The following is a 23,634-nucleotide window of genomic DNA, read 5'->3' as shown; positions in this document are numbered from 1 at the left end:
TCTTCCTATTTAGGACATCCAATTTTCAATAGCTCAATGAAATCAATGTGATTTCAGTTACCGTATAAAAAACTGAGACAGTTTGGTCGTGATAGATTCTGGTATTGGATATAAGAATCTAATATTCTGATAGAAAATATCAAAACCTGTATGAAAAATTGATATCCAGAGATGGATATCCATGATCCATTTATCGGTTTAACTTTTAAAAGTGCATTGCTCTATGGGAAAAAAAACAGAAACACTGTAAAATATTTGAAACAAAATTATTTCAGAAGCAGTTGTGTTGTATGAATCCCATGAAATGATCATTTGACTTAGTCTTCCACTACTAGATCCTCATAAGTCATGCGGCTTTTGGACTATGCAGGGCTAAAAAATATCCCATTTGAAATTTGAATTTTCCTCATATTATTTCAACCTGTTGAATTTGATTGAAGATTGTTTGGATAATTTATTTATAGTAATATTATCCAAATATATAAGAATAATTAAGTCCAATAGCATAATTTTTTAAAAACTTTTTTTCGTAATACAATAAATTATTTGAATATCTGGTACAATATTTGACACCATATCTGGTATCGTCATCCTACCCCCTAAGATGAAAATAGATGATGTTATCTGTACATGTAATAGTGTTGGATCTTGGATATTGATATCCATTATTATCATCTATTACCTGAATATTGGTACAAGATGGATATTGCTATGCCCTTCCCAATATTCAATACATTATCCCTCATGAAATCGTCATGCAATACCAACTTCGAGATGAGATAACACTAATGGATACGAAAAGAAATCTGGCCTACGTGAATTTTTTATTTAGATATTTCTTCTATATATGCTTAATGCGACATTTTAATAAAAAGCTCTAGGACTAAATTATGTTTTCCTATGTCTAAAATATAATTTGTGTATTATGAGTCTACTTAATGATTCCAATGGGCCAATAACTTGGATAATGGAGATGAACATCAAAATATTCATATAGAATAACACTATCTAGTCTCACACAAATTATGAGTGCATCAGATCCCATAGTCATTATTGTGTAGATAATAAGGACAAACAGAGGGTGCTCTTTTTTTTGTGGGAATTTCACTGAATATTTATGATACATGTTTTAAGACGTGCTCGATATCATTATAGTTTGGATAGTTCAATTGTGTGTAAGAGACCTCATTATAAATATCACTTAAGCATTACATTAATATATTTTATCACCAAAACATTGAACAAGATATGGAATGTGTAATTGGCTTTCCGGACACACATATTTCCATCATTGTGAACCCTATGGGAAACTACAACGGACGACAGTTTTACTGCTCAAGTGAATGAGTATTTTCTCTCTTTATTATGTTTCCCTTCTTCATTCTCACCTATCTCTCTCCTCTGGTTTATTATTCACTCTCTTTGGTTCTCTGGTGACTTGCTCCCTTGCCTTCGGAGTTCAAGGAGGATCTTCTTTGTTGTCGCCTACAACAAGCACACAACCAACACTGCTAAGGTCTTCATTACCTGTCTATTATGCCGTCATATTGATATTGTCAGGAGTGGTATTTGCCTCATTTACGATAGCATCTGGCGATTCATTTGAACACTTTCATCAACAAACGTCTTCATATCACTGTGACTAAAGCTATGCCATGTTGTGGGCAACGGGGACAGTAGACAGCTTAAAAAGAAGGCCAGAGGGCGTCCTCAGCGTAAGACTCAGCGTGCTGAAAGACGGGCTCGTTCTGGAGAATGCAAGTGGGAGAGGAGTCGAGACCTACCTGTAGAGAGGGCGCCACGTAGGCATCTGAGTGCCACGTGGGCGCTTGCTGTGCTAAACTCCCCAAGGCGAAGCCGCTGAGTAAAGGCTGGAGAGGGTTCCCCCCATGGGTTCCTCTAAGGGCTGTCCTAGTCAGCTCTGCCAGATCGGCATGTCCCCGGCCGGTGGCGGCCACGTGGCGGTAGAAAGGGCTGAGCTGGAAGGCCTCGGCTGCCGGCGATTCGTCGGTATGACTGATGGGGCGAAGCTGGGTCGGCATCGGTTTCTTCGCACCCTGGCTTTTCTGAAATACTCGGCACAACACCCACTCTTCCTGCAAACAAAACCAGCAATCTGAGAACGAAGGACCTAATTTCAGAGGGGGGGAAGGAAGAAAGAGAGAGAGAGAAAAGAAAGAGAAGGGGAGAAAGAGAGGGTAAGAGAAAGAGAAGAAAGATAGCGAGAGTAAGGGAGAGGCTGGAAGAGAGAGATTGATAAGCGGGAGTAAGAGAGAGAGGAAGAATGGGAAAGAGAAAGAGAGGGAGAGAGGGAGGAGAGAGAGGGGAAAAGAAAGAGGGAAATCTGCGACACAGGTGAGAGGGATATATATAGAGTAGGGATTGAGATAGCGAGATATATATATAAACATATGTAGAGAAAGAGGGAGAGGGAGATATATATGGATACATTTATCAATGGAGAGAAAGAGGGAGAGGGAGAGAGATAGAGAGATACACGAGGACGGGAGAAAGAGAAAGAGGCATAGGGAGAGACAGAGCGCGCGCAAGAGAGAGAGAGAAAAATGGGACCGAGAGTAAGAGAGGTAGGAAGAGAGAGATTGAGCAGGAGAGAGGTAGGGAAAGAGAGATCGAGTTAGAACAGGGGAGAGAGAGAGAGTGAGAGAGAGAGAAAAAAAATAGAGAGAGAGGTAGGAAGAGAGATATTATAAGAGAGGGAGAAAGAGAGATATAGAGAGAGGGTGGAAGAGAGAGAGAGAGAGTAAGAGAGAAATAAGATAGAGCGCGTGAGTAAGAGAGATGTAGGACGAGCGAGATTTACATAAATGGAGAGAGAGATATAGGAAAAGAGGGAGGAAGAGAGAAATAAGATAGAGTGCGACAGTAAGAGAGGTAGGAAGAGAGAGAGGAAGAAAGAGATATACAGAGAGAGAGCGAGAGAAAGAGAGAGGCAGGAAGAGAGATTTAGAGAGAGCGAAGAAGAGAGAGATAGAGTAAGAGAGATAGAGAGAGGGAGGAATAAAGGGTGAGAGGGAAAGAGAAGTAAAGCGAAAAACATAGAGAGATAGAGAGTAAGAAGAGAGAGATTAAGAGAGATAGAGGGAGAGGGAGGAAGAGAGAGCGAGAGGGAGGAAGAGAATGAGAGAGGGAGGAAGAGAGAGCGAGAGGGAGGAAGAGAGTGAGAGAGGGAGGAAGAGAGAGCGAGAGGGAGGAAGAGAGAGCGAGAGGGAGGAAGAGAGAGGGAAATAGAAATAGAGAGAGAAAGAGAGAAAAACAGAGAGAGTTTGGAGAAATTATCCGCGGGTTCTTACGTGGTAGTTTTTGTAGGCGGGTTTGGAAAGGAGACGATACTCGTGCATGACCCAGTTGGTCTTCTCGCCGCGAGGGGCCCTTCCTTTGTAGAAGACGAGTGTCTTCTTCATGCCCACAATCTGGGTTGTGGCCGCGCCGCCGCCGACAATCTCCTTATCTTTGCCGGTGGTTTTCCAATAGCCGGCGGAGGTGGCGCGGTTCGTGCGTAGGCCAGTTGGGTACTTCCTATCGCGAACGCTGAAGAAGTACCACTCCCTCTCCCCCATCCTCGCCTTCCCTGCGTATTCTGCATCCGTCAGTCACGGAAGAGGAAAATCAAGTTGTCCTCGTCGATAGATTAAGCATTATTAAAATAATGAAGGAATGTATTTGTCCCCGCTCTTTGGCCTTCCTCAGCAAATATTATCTGCCTTCTCTCCCTCTCTCTCATGAAAGATAGAGAGACAGAAAGCACTCTTCCTGACAGAACTTCATGTATCATGAAGTGCATGTGGAGGATAAAATATAATTGGTCCGCATATGATGTGCATCTTTTTACAGAGATTGTCAATTTGTTATAAGATATAGAAATAAATAGATAAACAAGGGGATGTTGATTGATAGACATATAGATAGACATAAATCTTGGATTTTCAGTGAGGGATGGATAGACAGATATATCTGCAGGTAGACTGATAAGCAGAAATAAACATCTTTAGGTAGATAGACTGATTATATATATAAATATATATATATATATATTGAAAGTTAAACTGCACGATTGAAGAATGTAATTATGTAGATACTGATCAATAGATTATTGTCCATTGATGGATAGATATATGGCATGGCATATCAAAAGACATAAATAGTTAGATAGACATATGTGCATGTGTGTGTCTGTGTGTGTGTGTGTGTGTATGTAAGGTGCGGAGAGTAATAGATAGATCTTGGAGATATCTAGAGAAGCCATGTGATGAGGCAGAAAATTATGATGAAATTAATATGAAAGAACAATATGATGTCCTCCGTATTCTCCTCCAAGAGATGCACCCTGATAGCCCTTCTGGAGAACTCTTGCAGATGGAAGCAATGAGTTCCACATATGTGTGCTCTAGGGAGTACCATCCACATTTTTAGCGGCATACAACTCTATTTTTTCCTAAAATGCTCACCAAATAATCGGAAATTAAGATAAGGTCTCTGCACATATGATCCACACTTATGAAATACTTCCATCCCATGCACAAACCAATGATCATATGGAACTATACATAATCATCATAGTAGGCAAAGTGTTATTGCTTAATAAATCTTAATTTAAAACACGAGATTCCAACCATAGAGGTAGAAGAGCTACACACACACGTTGTGAGTGTGTTAGAGAGAGAGAGAGAGAGAGAGAGAGAGAGAGAGAGAGAGCTCAATGATGTATTCAAAGGAGATGATAGAAGAAATGTGTGTGGAGGGCAATGTCGCACCTGGGAGATCCCAGGGTTCGCACTTGTTGAGGTCAACGTCTGCGATCGCTCTGCCGGTGAAGGCAGAGTTTGATGACTTCTGGGTCAGGTAGTAGCCGACAAGCTCTTCATCAGTAGGGTGAAACCTAAACCCCGGTGGAAGGGACTCCTCCTTGTTTTCTCCCTCCATCTCTCCTCTTCTTCTTTCCCAAGTTCAAGCTCTGCAACTCCCTCGCTCGAAGAAGAGGAACAAATCCTCTCAAATACAGCGAGCTAGAACACAAAGGGGAGATTCAGTACCCTTTCCAGCCCTCAGTTTATGCTCATCCTCCTCAGACAAGCGTTGAAGCAACCAAGAGGAGAGACGATATCATCCAGCAACGACCCCCTGCAACTCTCTCTCTCTCTTAAATACTTCTTCGATCCTTTCTCTGCCGGTGTTTCTCTGTAGAGAGAGAGAGTGGGAGAGAGAGAGAGAGGAACGTGGTTGCCCGGCAATCCACGTGGGGGTAGGACGAAGAAAGGACAGCGTTTGACCAGCTCTGGAGAACCGGCTCGGAGTACCCGAGCCAATAGAAGATGGGCCAGGCTGGGGGAAAAAGCCGCCACGGCCTGGCTTTGAGGGCTTGTCAGCCTCCCTAGCTCTTTGTTTTCCTGTCATTTTCCTGTTCACACGCTCCCCTTGGACCCAGCATCTCCATAGAGTCAAACATATCCTACTCCGCTGTCCTGTCACCAGGAGCCTGGTCAAACTCAAGTTCACACCCTCCCTTAAACACCAGCTATCCGTCTTCCTGGATATTTAATCTTCCACCTGTTTAAACATTTCCATATTTATTTCATTCTATCTAACACTGCATATGTCTATCTATCACTGTATTTATCTATCTTTCAATCTATGCATCTATCACTGCATATGTATATCTATCACTGTATTTATCTATTTATCTTTCTATCTCTCTCTCTATCTATCACTGTATCTATCTATCTTTCTATCTCTATCTATCTATCTATATCTCTGTCTGTATGTCTATATATTTGTACCTGTTTACCTATTTGTATACACATCTATCTGCCTGCATATCTCTCAGTGTATCTGTTACCTTCATGTCTATATACCTATGAATAGAAGAGTGAATGGTATATACAGATCTAACTATACATCGGTCAAGTATGAACGCACATATCCTGCAATCCAACTCACAAGCAGGGTTTTTTCCATCGCATGGCGGATACTGAATCATGTCTGACCTATCATTAACATACGCCGCTGGTAACAATGGTTGAATATATCTATCCAGCTGGTTGTATTTATGTTTATTGGTTCACCAGTATACCTTCGTCTGTTTCTCTCTTTCTCTCTCCCTCTCTCTCTCTCTCTCTCTATCTCTTTCTCTCTCTCTCTCTCTCTCTATCTCTTTATCTTTCTCTTTCTCGCTCTCTCTCTCTCTCTTTCTCTCTTCCTCTCTCTCTCTCTCTCTCTCTCTTCCTCTCTCTCTTCCTCTCTCTCTCTCTTCCTCTCTCTCTTCCTCTCTCTCTTCCTCTCTCTCTTTCTCTCTCTCTCTTTCTCTCTCTCTCTCTCTTTGTCTCTTTCTCTCTCTCTCTCTATCTCTTTATCTTTCTCTTTCTCTTTCTCGTTCTCTCTCTCTCTCAATCGCCAATTGGTGGGTGGGGTCGATGAGAGAGGAGGCCACGACACTCGAAGGTGGCTAGCGAGGGCTACGACATCTCGTCTCCTTTAAGTGCACATGGTCTGCATGAGGGGCGCCTTCTCTCACCGACAACCTTCCCGGTTTTTCTACGTTTGCATGCGAAGCGCCTCCGCGACCGCCGGCGGGGACGCAACACCCTGGCCGCACGTCGAAACTTGCTTTATGTCTCTATCTCTGCATCTCCCTTCGTCTCTCTCTCCTCCCTTTTACATAAAGCCCAACACATCTCTCCACCTTCCCCCTACCTCTGGGTTTCTCTCTCTTTGATAAATTTCTCTTCTCTAGGTCTCTTCTTATTCTCTCCCATCTTTTACTCTCTTAGTCCTCTTCCATTTGCCCTCTAGGTCGCCTTTATATGTCTTCTCATAGTCCCTTTCTTTGTCTATTTTCTGCTCATCCTCTCATTTAACATCCTACACTACGTTTTCCAGCCTTTCCCTAGGGCCCCATTGACCCTATCTCTCTCTCTCTCTCTCTCTCTCTCTCTCTCTCTCTCTCTCTCTCTCTCTCTCTCTCTCTCTCTCTCTCTCATTGCTATCTGATTCTCTCTGCCCCTCTTTCTCCCTCTTTTTTTTTTACATCAGCCCAACTCATGTCTCCACCTCTCCTCTACCTCTGGGTTTCTCTCTCTTTTATAAGTTTCTTTTTCCCAAGGTCTCATTGAAGAAAATTGCTCTAGCTTGGGAACACGAAGAAGAGAAAAGATGGTAAGCAGGGATCAGTTGTATTTCCCACAAAGATTGGCGTTAAGTTGGTTGATATTTATAATCCTATAATTTGACGTTATATTGGTAAGTTAATAAACTTAATCATAGCCGTTACAACTAAATATCATGGCTATATTAAGATTAAGTTCTATAGGGCAAGATGTTCCCCTCTTCCATTTGCCCTCTCTGGGTTCTCTTTCTGTCTATTTTATAACCATTTCTGTCATCTACCCTCCTTCCCTCCTTTTCTTAGCCTCTCCCTAGCCCTCTAATCATCCTCTCCTCTCTCTAACTGCTATCTGATTCTCTCTGCCCCTCTTTCTCCCTCTTGTTTCTGACCCTTCTCTTGCTTTTGGGCTCATGCCGTCACGTAGGGGTTCAATCACTACATCTTTCTCTCTCTATCTTTCTCTCTCTAGATCATCTGCAACTCTGCACGGCGCACGAGTGGAGTGTTCTTGCACGTGGCGTCGAGCGTATGACACGGATTAGACTGGTATGACATTCTGTCGGCTCGTTCGCCTTCTGCTGAAGAGGATTATGAATTTTATGAGTAGCTTTTAGGCCGAATAACTATTATCTGTGGCCCACGAATGAGAGGTATGAGAAACCCTCACGATGCTCTCTAAATGATATGATAACCAATGATTTGCTCATCAAGCTCAATTATGGTAACCCTGAACGATCCTGTTAACAAGGGTGTTATTTTTTTTTCAAAACAACAGCAACCCCAAAGCTTTGTAGCCATCGCTTTCCTGACTATGCATAGAACACAAACTCCATGGGAGGAAGTTCCACTTTAAGCCAGTGATCAAAGGCTGACACCCAGCGACCAAGCAAGAGGAGTGAAGATAGCGTCATTAACAGCGACAATATCTACCCAACAGAGAAATTTTATTGACCGACGCCAGCCTTATACAGACTATACCATGACGAGGGCTTCATTGAATGATTTTGCAATGTAACGATAGGTTGCATTTTTGCTGTTCAAGGATACTTTTAAACCAACGGATGAAATGCATATATTTTGCTCCAGAAATGTTATTTCTCCACAAGGCCTACATTGTTCTTTGAACTTTTGACGGGATATTGGAGGAGACGATAATATGGTGATAGATATTGAAGATCATCAAGTAAAACATATTTAGATGGATAATCCCCAGGGCATGTAGAGGTTCTGGACCTCGCTGTCACCGTTCGCCAAAAGAGAATCCACAATGTGCATGATAATAAGGCTATAAACCTTAGACGAGCAAATGTAACATGGCCCACTCTTAAAAAAACTTACAGCTCCACTAATTTCCCGTAGTTCCCTTCAACAGTGGAAATTTGACGTAAGGTCTCTACACATGAAGTGCGTTAATAAAATTTCTTAATTATATGAAAAAATGAATAACTTATATGGGTCAGATTTAGTCATCATGATGTAAGTTCATGTAATCAACAAAAAAAGTACAAGAACCTCCCACTTGGGTAACAAACTTAGTGTCTGTTGATTATCATATTTACAACAAAATGAGCACCTATCATTCCTATCATTTGTCGAGGTATTTCGAGAAATATCTTCGATCACAGTTCTGCACAAAAAAATAAAGAGGCATTCATTTCAATATCGCTCAACTCAATCCAAAATGAGGTACTTATCAAGGTACAATGAATGACATGAACGATGTATGTATGTGTAGCATGAAAATTGCACGACATGAGAATTTTCAGATGGATACCAAACCTATTCTCCTTAGGTATGTCACATGAATGAATTTTCGGTGGAAAACAATGATGCAGGATGACTAGGACTGACGTGGTCGGATAGGCTAACAATCAAGTAAGGATGGATAAAACATATCACCGTGGTGGCTGTCCACCACGGTGAAAACAGAGCTCCAAATTCGATATTCTGAACGAAACAATTACAAAAAGACACACACCTATTCTACTGTGTCTGACGGCATTGGAAAACACACGAGAAACATTGGAGGAAGTAATACCGACACCAAAGAGGGAAGAATTGACCTTTAGCACAGGCGTAGTGCGAAGAGGCAATGCAGGCAGTGGTCGACGCGTTGTTGGTGGGATTGAGTGACATGCGCTATGACAGGGTGGATGCAGATCCAACTGCGTGGTCAATTAGGGGGGGGTCAAGGGGGAGTCGCCCCCTTTTGAGGTTCGGGGCAGTGTCCCGAAACCTAAACGGTAAACGAGGCGCGTAGTTGTAGAACCACATGCAGGAGGGTGACGGCACACGGTAGACGCGCAAGTGGCATCATGCGGTGGCTGCGTGGTGGGGCGGCACGCGATGGTCGTGCGGGCGGGGAGGCACGCGGCGGCCGCGCGGACAGGGTGGCGCGCGGTGGCCGCACTGGTAGGGGCAGTGCGTGGTGGGCGTGCGAGCGCAAGCAATGGCCATGTGGGCAGGCATTGCATGTGGTGGTGGTGACGGCATGCGGCGGACGTGTTGTTGGCAGCTACGGCAGGAAGATCTCGTCTCAATGGTGACAGCCGGCGGCAAGTGGCGGCAAGCGGCGGCGGTGGCAGAGAAGAGATTAGGGCAACTTTCTTTAGAAGAAAAGTTCAATTCCAAAGAAAAAATCACCAAGTTGTTTAGTACAGCATTGGCCAACATATAGGCCTTGGAGGAAAGAGAAAACTTTAAATAACTGTAAAATTCAAATCTAATTTTAAATGGCGCTTGGATCTTGGGTCTGAAGTTGACGTTGGCGACGTGTCATGACACAGGACGTCTCTTGCAGTACTGGTGTCACGTCCGATGATGGTACGTGGTTGTGTGCACCACCAAACAATGCCTGCAAGAAAATGTTACTTCTATCTGTCTAGAGCAATGAATCCAAAACTCAATAGAATACCATGCTTATAAACTCAAACCCTTGTTCAAGTTTGGGCTCTTCTACAATCATGGAGTTAATGAAAATATGACCAATAAACATGCCTCCACTATGAATCTTTAATTAAAAAATCATAAATCTTTTGTCAATGTGCTTAAAATTGTTCACGCTCATATTGTGGGCATAATATGACTAATTTGATATCATAATATTAGTAATATGAAAATTCCACTAAAACTTTTATCACCGGTAACAAATTTCCTCACCCATATTGCATGAATATATGCATGATAAATTGCTAAAATTTGTAATTGGATAGTAAAAATAAATTTAATTGCCTGCTTGCCATCGAGTTTAGTAGAACAAGTCTCATGAGTCCTGCCATCCAATGTCTCATGAGTAACTGATGATGGTACATCTCATGAGAAATTTGATATATTCTTTTTTATCATAAAGGGCATGAGGTGTAGCTTGGCGCCCTACGCGTGGCGCACGAACCAGTAAATTGGGTTAAATAGATCATTAATGATTAATATATATGTGATATAGTTAATTACTAATGTCCGCCCAATAATCATTATTGTTCCATCAAAGTTATTAACTAGATTGATGCATTGGCCAAGAGGGTCTTGCATACAATACTTTTGGACATTTTTTGATATGCTCAAATGACAAATGATGCTTTTGGTTTTCTTATATTTTTGGTATTTAGATGTGTATTTGATTCAACATTCTGTTTTCAATCAATCTTAGATAATTTTGATCTAATCCTTATATTTCCAACAATATCTAGAGGCCAAGCCTTTGTGCATGTCATTAAGATGCATTCAAGTGAGTAAATCTTCATTTTTTTTTTAATTTAAAGGTTCATTGCAATTATGTTTTTATTTCTGTGGAGAAAATTTTATTTGGCTCAGCTATTATGGCCATAAAAAGGGCAATAGTAAGTTGATAAGCCTGCTTGATAAAGCCTTTGTAATGATTAAAATTTGGAAACCATCTCCCCGTAGTGAAAATACTTTGTCATGACCAAGTATAAAAATGCCCAATCATAGGGAGAAACATTGATAACTCCGGGCATAACCATCAGCATCTTGAGAACTTACAGTCCATCTAATTAAATCATCACCATCCATTCCATCTATTTTCTACCAATTTCTCTCTCTACTATTATATTTCTACCACTTTCTTTCTCTATCTTCTAAAGCCTGCCATCTTCGTCTCTCTAGAACCTAAGTTTCCAGTTTCATACTAAAATTTGAAAAAAAATATATACTGTTAAATTTCCCTTGTTGATCCCCAACAAGTGCTCAATTTGATCTATACAAAATATGTAGGGTCACTGATAATGTCAAATTATATCAGTAAAATTATGCTTTTATACTTAATTTTTGTCAAATATTTTTAGATTTTCTCTAGCATTTTTAACCATTTAAGGATAAAATGAGAGATTTGTGATTTTTTTCCTAAGTTCTATTTTTATATATTTTTATTGAATTTTGAAACTAACGCCACTTGGCTTTATAGATTCAAGTGGATTTCTCACATCTTGGAGTTTTATTTGATTAAAAAGACTTAGGTAAATATAATGGTGAATTTGAGCTAGAAGTATGAGGAAATTAGAAATCAAATGGATAATGAAAGGAGGCCAAATACACAAGAAGCCCATTCTAGAAGGTCATTTAAACCTCCTTAAAAACCAGGTCAACTAAAGGTAAGAATTATAGAACTAACCCACAACTTGAATTTGAATGGTCTATTTTTAAATATGAGGAGGGCACGTGGGTCCAGGCTTGAAATCAAGAAATATTAGCCCTCCAATTTCTTGGAATTAAATCCAATTGCTCGGTGAGTTATGTCATTTCTATTTATTCTCTTCTCCCCTCTCTTTGTATCCCATCTTGGATTTCTTCTCCCAACTTGCTGTTGGAGTCCAAGTGCATCATAGTTTTTTGATCCATTCTTGTTTCACAAGAGTGTGGGACAGAGAGTTCAAGGATGATCAAGATTCTTGGAGAAAGAGCACCACTTGGCCCTTGGGGGATGTGACAACAAGGTTTGCATGATTTCCTAAAGGTTTTATTTAAATTTTCTCACCATTATGATTCCAAAAGATAGCCTAGACTTCAAGCTTTCCAACGCATCAAATGGTACTCAAAATTTCCTCCCGTAGCAAAAGTTACAGCGATTTCGTGCACTACTCATTTTTGTCGAAATTTCATCGCGGGAAATATGGCATAAGCTTCTATTTATCTTTAAAGTTTTTCTTGCCCTAGAAATTTTTTTAAAAATCATAATAAATTATTAGAAGTTAAAATAAATAATATAAGTAATTATTTTATTTAAAGCAGTTTTGACTAGTTTTCTATTTAGTTAATTTTCTCTATAAAAAATAGTTTAAAATCCAAAAAAATATATAAAATCACCAAAGATCGGCATTTCAAAATATATTTGAATTAAAAATTTACTCTCTCATTACTTGCTCCTTGAGGATTCACCCTTACTTACCCTATTCTACGAAAGAAAATTTCCATAAATATTATTGCATATATCAGAGCTTTAAACGACTTATTTAACCAAAATTCTGGTTTATTAATGGTGCATACATTAAAACGGTTTAAGATAATTTACTTGTTTTGATGATATCCATTTTATTGATAAACGTAGATAACATTCAATTATAGGATGTTCTATGTACATGCCTGATTGGTCATTTTCCTATTTAATCTCTAACTCTAATGTTTTCCCATTTTCCTACCTCTCCATATTGTCTATTTTACACTATCTCTGTGTATGAACTCTATCCTTTATGATCTAATCTATATTTTCATGTGTTCTTATATACTTCCTCTCTTTTATGGTTTTCCTTAACATTACTATCCTTAAGGGCAGTGCTGCTCCTCTTGTTGTCTAATAATCTCAATTTTAGGGTTCAATTCATCGTCGGCAATTGAGGTTATTTAATAATTACATAAACCATTACTTTGTAATATTTAGCTCATGATGATTAAGGATTCAATATTCCACCTATGATGATTATTGAAATGCGAACAGATAACTCTTAATATGATGTGAAAAGATGAGAATATACTTGGCGAGATAGTGATATCAAGTCAAAGTGAAAATGAAAGTAGAATGACGCAAGGCGTAACATGAATAGGGTAGAGAACTTGTCTGGTACAACAATGAGCGAATAAGTGAACAATGGGATGATGGAGAGACGAGATTAAGCAGACATAGGGCGGTGGTGTAACGGTGAAAGATGATCATGGAATTGAATCATGCTATCAACAATGTTGGAAAAGAGCAATGTTAGGCAAAGACACTTACCATAGATCCTTATGTTTTGCAAGGAGGACATCGATTTATGTGTGTTGGTAAGCTCCCCCCCCCTCTTCTCTAATGTTTCTTCCCACATAGCCAAGACACCAAGAACACTCTTGATGGATCTCAAAAACTCACTACCTTTCAATCAGCCCACATGAGTAGGAAGCAAGTTTAAGGATGATTTCAAAGCGATCATGGCCTCTATTTGTAGATCAAAGGGAATGGATGGAAAGAGGAGGAGACAAAGAAACCCTGAAAACTTCAGCTCAATTGGACTTGTGGATCATCAGATATTGCGATTTGAATTTAGAGCAATCCTAACCCCTTATTTTTTTCTCTCTCCTCATCATTTGCATTGACACTTCTTTTTCCATTTTGGTTAAGCAGTCAAATTGTCCATATTCCATGTCACCTCGACTTATGTGCTCACCTCCTTCAAAGCCACCACGTGTAAATCGCCACTTTTATTATTAATCGATTATTCCATGTTGTGGTGTCGCGTCACTTCACGCCATAGCATTGAATATTCTCTTTTTCTCTTTTTAACTGAATGACGTGCTGAAGCACATCATTCATGTCAGAGATGAAAGGAAGATTCCCTTGTCATAGAATATTAAAGGCATGTATATGTCATGTGGAATCATTCTAATTAAGAACTGTCTTGTTCTAGATTGTCTTTTAAAGATATTATCACCTCTAGAAGTATCACAAACCAGTCAAGATGTTGTAAAAGCTGAGATTGGGGCCTCTAAGTTGGATGTTAACTCAGTGGGATGTTTAAGTCCTAATTATGTTAGGACAAGGGAGTTAGGAATCTTGGATTACAAAGTTTTTTGGAAGGAGAAAATGTTTTGGTGAACATCTTTTTTCATAACTTCTTTGACATCACAACATTTGTGAATGCGTGAAAATTTTTCAAGATGATGATTATGCGATGGATGATGTAGGGGTCTAGACAAGTGATGTGATGGGGCACACTTGATAAAGTGCACATTTTGCATTCATTCTACATTATAATTCACTACCTGTAATGCAAATCTCTCATAACTATGATGAATGTTATCATTATTTTATGATATTATCACCATTACCATGCCACTCCAGTAAATCTTAAATTTATATTATTCTAAGGTTAGTTCATGTATGACCACTCCATGAAAGTTCTTGAATTTAGTTCATTCAGGAATTAAATGGATGAACAAGGAAGCAAAACCAACAAGCATATTAGAAGAATTAAAGTCCACCTTAAAATGTGAAAATATTTTGATTTTTCAAGTCAGGTGTTCTTGCAGACTGAACCTTTTTCTATCTAATTAGTTATTTAAGGTGGCAATGGATTTTGAGAAGATAAATTTTAGAAACCAAAAGAGAAAATTTAAAATTTTATTATAATTTTAAGATGTTTTATAACTTTCCATGAATTAAAAAAGATCAAAAAGGCAAAGGTATTGGCGTGGAGCCACAATGGTTGGGCCGAAAAGTGGGCGCACATCAGCAAGCCAGTGATGAAGCATTTTCCTACATGGTGCTAAGGTGGACCATATGTTGCCCATAGTAGTCTAGAGTAATCAATATTGGTTTGCACGTTAATGAGTTTTGAACCAATATTCACCACATCTATTATATACCCATCTCAAAGGCTAAATTTCTCATTTTGAACTAATTTACCATGTTTATTGTGCAAAGAACAAATGGCCCAATATTGAGGCACTTGGTGGATATCGTACAATGGAGATTGACTGAGACCTCTTCAATGGGGTGGGGCACACCACATGCATGACATGGGCCACTTTTCAGCATGAGGCGGAGCAATTAGGGTAATCCATTGTCACTTAAATGAAAAGGATAGTCCAGATATCTCATGTTCATGTGAATGCATTTAACTCTTGTAGAAATTGAGCTGAGAAATCCTTGATAGGCTATGTAGTCATATTTATTTGGTCAAAATTAGAGTGATTTGTGTTTTTGTACTTGGGGACACTTTCTTGTGCAAAAATACGATCAATACATGAAAAGAGGAGGGATAATTATTGCCAACATGCCAGAAGTTTCGAAAGTGAATTCCGTGATATAACAACTCCCATGGGGATGAGTTGGAAAATGAGGATTTTGGAGGCCAAACCTTAACATAAATGCATAAATTTTACATGGACAGACAGCTCACTTTGGTGAAATAACAAAAGAATCTATGGGCACCACTAATCATAAGACTTGGTTTAGTCACAAGAGAGAATCCCCTTGACAAACTTGATGAAAAAATTCATAGTGAATTGGGAAAAATGGTGATGATTTGGATCAAATCAGATAATTAGCAAATCTAATCACAAAATAGTACTATCTCTAAATCAATATCTCGAAGAATACATCATTTCAACCCTGAATCCCAAAAATGAGGCATTAAATCCATTGTTAATTAATAGTGATATCATATATTATCTAAAATTTATCATCTTTAAATGATAAAAGTACTTTCTGTCTAATTTTTCAAAATATAATATCCTAGATTATATTGCCATTCTCGTCCACATTTCACCTAAGGTCAATGGGTATGTTAAATTGAACGTTTTGAATTATCCATTGATTTCCTTGTCATTTAAAATAGTACGATATAAAAAACCACTTTTTATAATCATTCTTGTCATATTTATAAAGTTAGAAATGATTAAAAATCTGTCTGAGAAATCATTGAGCTCTCTTGGTGAGAATTTTGCATGAGTTGAATTTCTCATTGACGCATTCTCAGATTTTTAATCATATTTTGGCTTATTTTCAATGTAACTTGATTAAATGTATATCATATATAAATAGGTAATTTTTTTAATAATTTAACTATTTCTTTATTAAATTTGACCTAGTTGACTGAAATAAGTATTTTTAAAAGCAACCCATGTTCCTTACGGCTGTTTGGACTACGACTTATGATTCTCTAATCACAATATTCAAATATGTCTTAGGTTGAATATAGAAATATTCAAATAGGTGGAATCACAAAATTCAAGCAAGTACATAAAGGTGATCAAGTATTCAAGATGTGACTATCTGCCATTGGTATGGAAAGAGATTAACTTGATGAGGAAGATGCATTAAATGCCTATCCATGTTAATTTGGATATTAGAGACCATATTTTTGAATGATCCCCTTTATACATTTGTACTAGCTAAAATGACAAATTAGGTTTTGAAGGTTAAGCATACTCTAAGTCATTCAAGAGTCTTGAGCAGACGAAGGATTATGTATACCCAAGTTGATAATGATAACCAATGATGGTGAAGGTCTGATGTTGGACGTCGTCGGTGACGTCGTCCGGACGGGTATCGAGACGATGCTCTAATACCCATTTTGGGCATCATCAGTGATGTCATCCGACAGATAATTCCTAAGCGAATGAAACTACGTGATGCAATGAGCCCTAGGTAGACATACATGCAGGTCTCGACTCGTGGGGATTCGCCAAGCTCTGCGCTCCAAGGTGGGCCATCGGTGACAGTGACGGTGACTTTTTGACCCTCTTCGGAGCAACGACAATGACTACGGCGTTGAACAGAATATTTCCATTGATGCTCACATGTAATGGATGGGCTCAACCTGTATTAGGGAATTCGCTCGAGACGTAGTAATCTAGATATGAAATCTCACCTAATTCTAACCCAAGCGCGGTACTTGTCCTCATGCGAGCAGGTAGGCGGAGGCGTGCCGTTGACGACACGACTTGGCTTGACTGGCGGCGTAGATACGGTGCAGGAGCGTGATGCTGGAGGTTAGAGGTGAAGAGAGCGAGGAATCAAAGGCGAGGCGGCTCAAGCAAATGCCTAAACTCGGTGGGCGCGATGTTAGGATGGACGGCGTGAGCGGAGGCAGACACCGTGAGGGAGCTGGGGAAGATGCAAGCGATGTAGGCACACAGACATGCTCGGCGGGCAGCGACTCACGTGATGAGACAGCGTGGTGTGCAGCAGCGCATAGGATGTTAGGGCGGTCGAGATGGCGCAGCGCGTACGCCAAGAGCTATTAGTCAGCAGCTAGAAGGATGCAGTGATCATGTGGCTACGAAGAGGTGACGGTTGTAGGGTCATGGATGCAGCCAAGAGTTGAGTGGAGGCACAACAACTGCCACCTTGTGAACCCGCGTGAGCATCGGGGAAGGTTGGAGCTAGCATTCAGGTTCGCTGGTCGGCGCATGTGGGGTCAAACGCGAGCGTGAGTGGCTTTGACGTGGTGGATGATTGTTGTCCAATACTAAGCGGCAAAAATGGGGCAATGCGAGGCAGTCTGGCGATGTTGCCGACATTATAGGACGAGCTGGACGGTGACAAACGCTGCACAGGCACTGCGAAAATGAGGTCCCGCGGCAGCAACTCAAGGCGGACCCATAAGCAACACCGGCGGTGCAACTACGGTGTTGACGTCGTCACATGCACTATGGGGTGGGCGCGGCGCTGTTCGGCGAACAGAGTGGGCGGCCGTTGTGCAGTCGAGTCGAGCGGATACGGTGTGGTCCGGCACGGAGTCGAGGGCGAGCAATTTGTGATAGGCGGACGGCGTTGCACCGGCAACCGTCATGGGTCCGGTTGTGAGAGTCGCGCAGACTAGTGCGTCCGAGGAGAATGGAGGGGGGGGAAGGAACGCGTGCGCATGCAAACGAGGCCTGCAATGACACAGTTGTTCCTTCACCCTCTTCTCTCCACCTCCCTTCCCCTTCCTCCTCTCTTCTTCTCCTCTCATCCTCCTTTCTTCTCTTGCGTGAGACCGAGAACTGAAAATAACAACTCAATGCAAATTCTGATGTGAACATTCTAGGGCTCCATCGTGCCCCCTTATATAAGAGCACGATGGCCCTTAATAAGGGCTCTAGTGCCCATACTGGGAGAGAGGGGTCTTATACATAGGACCCCACTTAATACAAAAATTAAATATAGATCTTGAAGTGTATTCGACGACACGAAACAGCACGACATGCGATGATACAAACATGAACACGACACGATGGATACAGACACGATGTAAACAAACATACTAACATGGTAAAAATGACAAAGGCAATACACAATCAAAATGCGAGAAAGATACGGATGTGCTTTTACCTGGGTATTTCACCCTCGGTGTCTTCACTGACGCCTTAGCGTGCCAGTAAGAAGGGATGCAAATAAACCCAAAATGTTGATGGAAATATATGTGGCCGGTAAGCCAACCATGCATTCCACATCTCGTTCCATGTTCATTAATAGGACATATTCATTATAGTGCATGTGTGATGCTTATTGATCAGACTTAGTGAATTATAATGGGATCCTAATACGGAGATCACTAGTCTTTAAGCATGTTTTCTAAACATTCCTATTCAAAGGATACACGAGAAATACATCAAAGTATCCGGATAGAATAGCACTATCTACCCTCACTCATATGATGAGTTCGGCCGGTCCTGTAGCCATTAGTGTGGAGACACTAAGGATAGATAGTAGGTGTTCTTTAGTGGAAAGATTTCACTGAATTGATCCGTACAAATCCCTGAATGGTATTATACTGAACTGTCAATCAGGTCGATTCACGTCACGGTTGTGAGAGTGGTCCTTAGACCTGAGACACCAAAGACGTCTTGTGGACGGACGGTTGTACTTTGGCGATGGCCAACGAGTCTATAATCATGGGATTTTAAATGGTCTTAGTTCGGGTACATCAAGAAGTTCACGAAGATGATTGAGTGGTCAAGATGGGATCGTCCACCCTAGGTATAAGAGGTGACAGCTCGAGGAAGATAATGCAATGAAGTCCTTGGCCAAGGCAGTGAAATATCGGTGAAGAGTTCTCAGATGATTTCCGAATGCACAAGTACTAACTCGAATGAACGATTAGGGTTTGAAAGTTGACCATACCCTATGTCGTCCAAGGAGTGTCAAGTGGATGAAGGATTATACGTACCGATGATGAACAAGTTCCATGAGTGAGTCAATACACGCTCCTTTGTATCTTCTAGAACACGAGGTGTAGCTTGGCCCCCCACTTGTTGGAAACTCGACCTATTGATTGGATTAGATCGATCTGACATGAATTAATCTATATGATATGATAATATAGTTAATTAATTTGGAAGTCCAATAAAGGTTATTGGGCCACTGGAGTTGTTAACTAGACTGATACATGGGCCTAGAGGGTCACACGCAAATGGTCTTTTGGACATCGGAAGATGTACTTAAGTTTTGGGGGTTTATGAAAATACCCACTTAGTATAAATAAGAGAAGGCCCTGGACAAAATTCACCCAGGCCAGAATTTTTCAAGGGCCTTCCCCTTCTTCTCCCCTCTCCCAACACCCCTCTCCATGCCCGATGTGATCAAAACAGTGTAACGACGACGGTGGAGGCAGAACGGGGCTCGTCGACGAGAAGGAGGAGATTCAACGTGACGACGATCACGTGGATATGTCTGGAGGCTTGACATTTGAGTAGCTCGACTCGGCTCCCTCCAAGATCCAAGAAATCATGGATGCGATCCGTGTAAAGGTACTTTGTTCCATGGTTTTATCGATGTCGTTCGATTCCGTTCAAGTCTTCCGCTGCAGAATGTTTTGATTTATTCATCCTTGTCAAGGCCTCTAGAACCCAAAAAATGTGTCACATAATTATACATATTTCAAAGTCATTTTGGGATCATTTCATGAGTATTTTTTCCAATTTTATAAGAATTTCACATTTCATGCACTAAATAGAGCAAACGATAAAATAATACATTTTAATGTCTTTTTTTTTGTTAGTAAAAATATATTTAATAACTTTTTTAATTGTATAATGCTCTATTTAGAATGTATGATATTGCAGGGAATAAAAGGACATTGGAGAAATAAAGAGAATAAAGAAATAGAGAAAATTAATGAAGAAGAAAGAAACATATATAAATATAAAAAAGTGTTTATTAGGTCCTCTAAGGAGTCGACCAAGCACTTAGAGCCCAAGTCAGCCTCAGGCCAGCGAGCGCAAGGCTCAAGCCAGCCCACATGCATGCCCAGCCGACCACAAGGAGAACATACCCATAGAGAGGCCCACAGAAGTCAAGTCGCGCGCATGGGATGTATGGCTTTGTTTTTGATTTAGTTGATGATACACTCCGACATTTATATAGCGCTTCGTTAATTAAAATTTTTCAATATGGGATTTACAGCCCATAGTCTATTTTATCGCTGCATGGGCCGGGCCATCGGGTGACCAAGCGATCGCGACCCGATGTGTCGTGATCTCAATAAAACAAAAGAAAAAAAGGAGACTGGGCTTCAAACCAGCCCGACCCGAAGCCTGTCTCTTTTCGCGCTTTTTTAAAAGGCGGATATGATCTCAGTTGTCCGATCTTCTTAAAGAAGATCAGATGGAGGGGATCTATCCAGTTCATTTAACTATTTTTATCTATTTCAGGCCTCTGATTGGCTGTTGGATGCTGACACGGAACTCTAGCCCATGGGCGGACAAATCAGATGAAAACAAAGGCTGACGTGGGGGGCTGACGAAGCACTAACGGGGCAGGATAGGGGTAGACCATAAGAGGGGTCCATGGCTGCGATTAAATCGCAGCCGTTGGACATTTATAAAGAGGATCAGACAGCCAGGGGAAGTTCCTTCCATTCGTGCCCCTGGCCGTCGACGCCGCCAGCCGGAGAGGTTTGTAGGCCAACGAGGGGGACCGCCAAGCCATCTAACAGCCTGGGAGGACCCCCAAGGCCATCCCCCTCCATGGGACAGCCTGGGAGGTCCCTCCCTGGCTATTAAAAGGGGCCGAGAACCCCTAATTTGAGATATCTTTCGACCTTAAGCCTTCATCGGCGGCGGAGATCCCTTTCGCGTTTGGAAGCAAGTTGGGGCGTTGTGATAGCACCGACGAGGAAGGAGCCGAAGAAGCTCTGAAGCAGCCTGGATTCGCACCCAGACATAGGAGAAGAAAAAGGGAGACGACATACCAACGTTAGGCGCCAGCGATCGGCGCAGCCACCCCTTCTTTTCAAATCAGGGCGAATTAGGTTATTTTATGTGTTTATTTGGCTGATTTTCATGTTTTCCATTACTTAGGACACTTAATTGCTTATTCAATCCCTATCTTTCTCATGTTTTCGTTGAATTGGGTACCGAGAACTCTCTATGACATTTCATCGAACACTTAACGTGTTCGATGATTATTTGCTCAATTTATCTCAGTTCTACTATCTAAACTTTAAAAAAAATTAAAAAATACTCTCCCCTCTATTCTGACTTCTTTCAGGCATTCTGTCGAACACCTCGCGGTCGTTCGATAGAAACACCCCTTTAAATATGAATATTTAGACCAGATACCTAAAGACTAGTGATCTACGTATTACGATATCATCATAATTCACTAAATTTGATCATGTATTCATGGACTTCATTATAAGCGTCACACATGAGCTATAATGAATATATTCTATTCGTGAACAAGGAACGAGATATGAAATGTGCAGTTGGCTTGTCAACCACATATATTTCCACCAGAAAAAGAGACAATAGAACACAAGAATAGATTGTAGTAAGTATGAAGGAGAGATTACATGCCCCTTATTTAGGGCTTAGGTTGTGTATAGATATAGCTCATATGAGATATTATAAGACGCATACTTTAAGAGATAGTGATAGACAACAGACCCTCTCAAAATCCTTGTTAGAACTTTGATGTTTCGAGGTCTGGTAAAATCTATATAGAATATATAAACATCATATAAGTAGTATATAAACTCCTATTTCGACCTCGTTTGAGCATTTGGTCGAACACCTCTTAGGTGTTCGACTAAATCAAACCTTATAACTTCAAAAGTCGATCATAAAAAATATAAATATAAAATATATAAAAAGATTCCTTCGATATTCTATAGGGCTTCCTGTCGAACACCTCAAGGGCGTTTGATAAGCCTAAAAATGTGTGTAAATATGTCGTTGATTTGGCGTTTAGACTTATACAATAAAATTTATAAATACCCTTAATCACTAAATATAGAATATAGAGCAAGCAAGGGGTCGAACGACAGGGAGACAGCAAGTGAAATTTTTTATCCAATTTTTAATGAATCAATTCAAGCATGAATTAATTTTGCAATTACTAAACCTTAATTTTACTTAATGATATTTTTAATTAATCAAAATCAAGTAACAACGTAATTTTGATTTTAAATATTTCCGTCAAAAAACTCAAGATAGAATGCTTTCAATTATAAGATCAGATTAATTTGGATTATTAATTTCCCAATTATTATAAAATTTTAAGACAATTTTTTATGAATTAAAATTGGAAATTTAATAATCAAGAAAGGGATTTTGAAATTGGAGTTCAAGATGGACGAAATTATGGATGAAATTAAATATTTAGGGTTTTCATATATTGAATTAAATTTTAAAACAATCAATTTTGAAATCTAGAGAGAGAAACTAGAAGAATTAACCTAGAGAGAGAAAGTGAAGAATTTGGGGAAAATGTGAAATCCGACCCTAAATTAAAAATCTAAAGATGCAGAATTGTTCCAAATCTGTTTAAAACTGAAGATTAAAAATGAGATCTCGAATCAGACTCAAAATGCAATGCTAATTTCATTCAAAACAACTTCTAGGGCATGCACATTTCTCCCATGCCTCGGCATTTAAGAATCGTTCAAGAAGAAGTTCAAAATACAAATCAGAAACTTACAACTTTGAATGCAGTATCAAGATCTGTTGACTTCCAATGCAACTCATGTGTCCTTCCTGGCCAAATCCTTGTGTAGAGCTTCAAAAAGTGAATTTTGCCTTTTTCCAAACCTTTATTTAAAGATCCAACCGTCTGGATTGTAGAGGGGGAAAAGACAAACATGCCCTCAAATTTTCAGCCCAATCGGACATCTAAATCTCAAGATATCAAGGTTTTACTAAGGATTAATCTGGCCGTTGGATCTCTTTTATCTTTCTTAAAAAATGGAATTCTTCTATTGCCTGGCATTGTTTTTCTCATTTTCCCTATCCTCGGATCACGATCTGACACATTGTTGTCCACATCCACAGGCCCAATCATTGAAGAGTGATTGTTTGATTTAAATGGCCCAGAAAATGCCACGTCACCCTTTCATTTTATTTTTTTCTTTAAAATAAACAGAAAATGACAAAGTTAGCCGCAATTTTTGACACACACATCATCGATATCTGCGTGCATTTAATGCACGTGGTGCATCGACGCCGTACGCACATTGAATCACGTGTGTCAGTTAGCGCGTGCATTAAATGTACACGCTAACGAACTAGGAATAATTATAAATGCACGCGGAGAATCGATCTCC

The 23,634-nt window shown here is 40.2% G+C and overlaps 1 protein-coding gene across 2 annotated transcripts; it reads right to left on the bottom strand.

The window, feature by feature from the left end:
• Positions 1–1,610: 1,610 nt before the first annotated feature.
• On the bottom strand, positions 1,611–5,147 carry LOC144713238 (NAC domain-containing protein 100-like). Of its 2 annotated transcripts, none has more exons than XM_078587764.1 (3): positions 4,773–5,147; positions 3,312–3,598; positions 1,611–2,096 (listed from the first exon to the last, which is right to left on the bottom strand). In XM_078587764.1, exons 1-3 carry the CDS (start codon positions 4,939–4,941, stop codon positions 1,686–1,688), a joined length of 867 nt encoding a protein of 288 aa, XP_078443890.1. In that variant the 5' UTR covers positions 4,942–5,147; the 3' UTR covers positions 1,611–1,685. The 2 variants fall into 2 exon arrangements, with proteins under 2 accessions (XP_078443890.1, XP_078443891.1); XM_078587765.1 differs by having other exon boundaries at positions 3,312–3,589; positions 4,773–5,146.
• Between the last annotated feature and the right edge of the window lie 18,487 nt (positions 5,148–23,634).

Source organism: Wolffia australiana, chromosome 15, assembly GCF_029677425.1.
Source record: "Wolffia australiana isolate 7733 chromosome 15, ASM2967742v1".
In the NCBI taxonomy this organism is placed as follows: Eukaryota; Viridiplantae; Streptophyta; class Magnoliopsida; order Alismatales; family Araceae; genus Wolffia; species Wolffia australiana.
This window is presented reverse-complemented; position numbering and strand designations above follow the sequence as displayed.

Bases quoted from the DNA above. Each gene is read 5' to 3' on its own strand.
- LOC144713238 (XM_078587764.1), bottom strand. From the start codon at position 4,941: ATGGAGGGAGAAAACAAGGAGGAGTCCCTTCCACCGGGGTTTAGGTTT. The intron at 3,599-4,772 runs GTGCGACATTGC...TGACGGATGCAG, and splicing joins CGAACCCTGGGATCTCCCAG to AATACGCAGGGAAGGCGAGG. The intron at 2,097-3,311 runs GTAAGAACCCGC...TTTTGTTTGCAG, and splicing joins CCGCCTACAAAAACTACCAC to GAAGAGTGGGTGTTGTGCCG.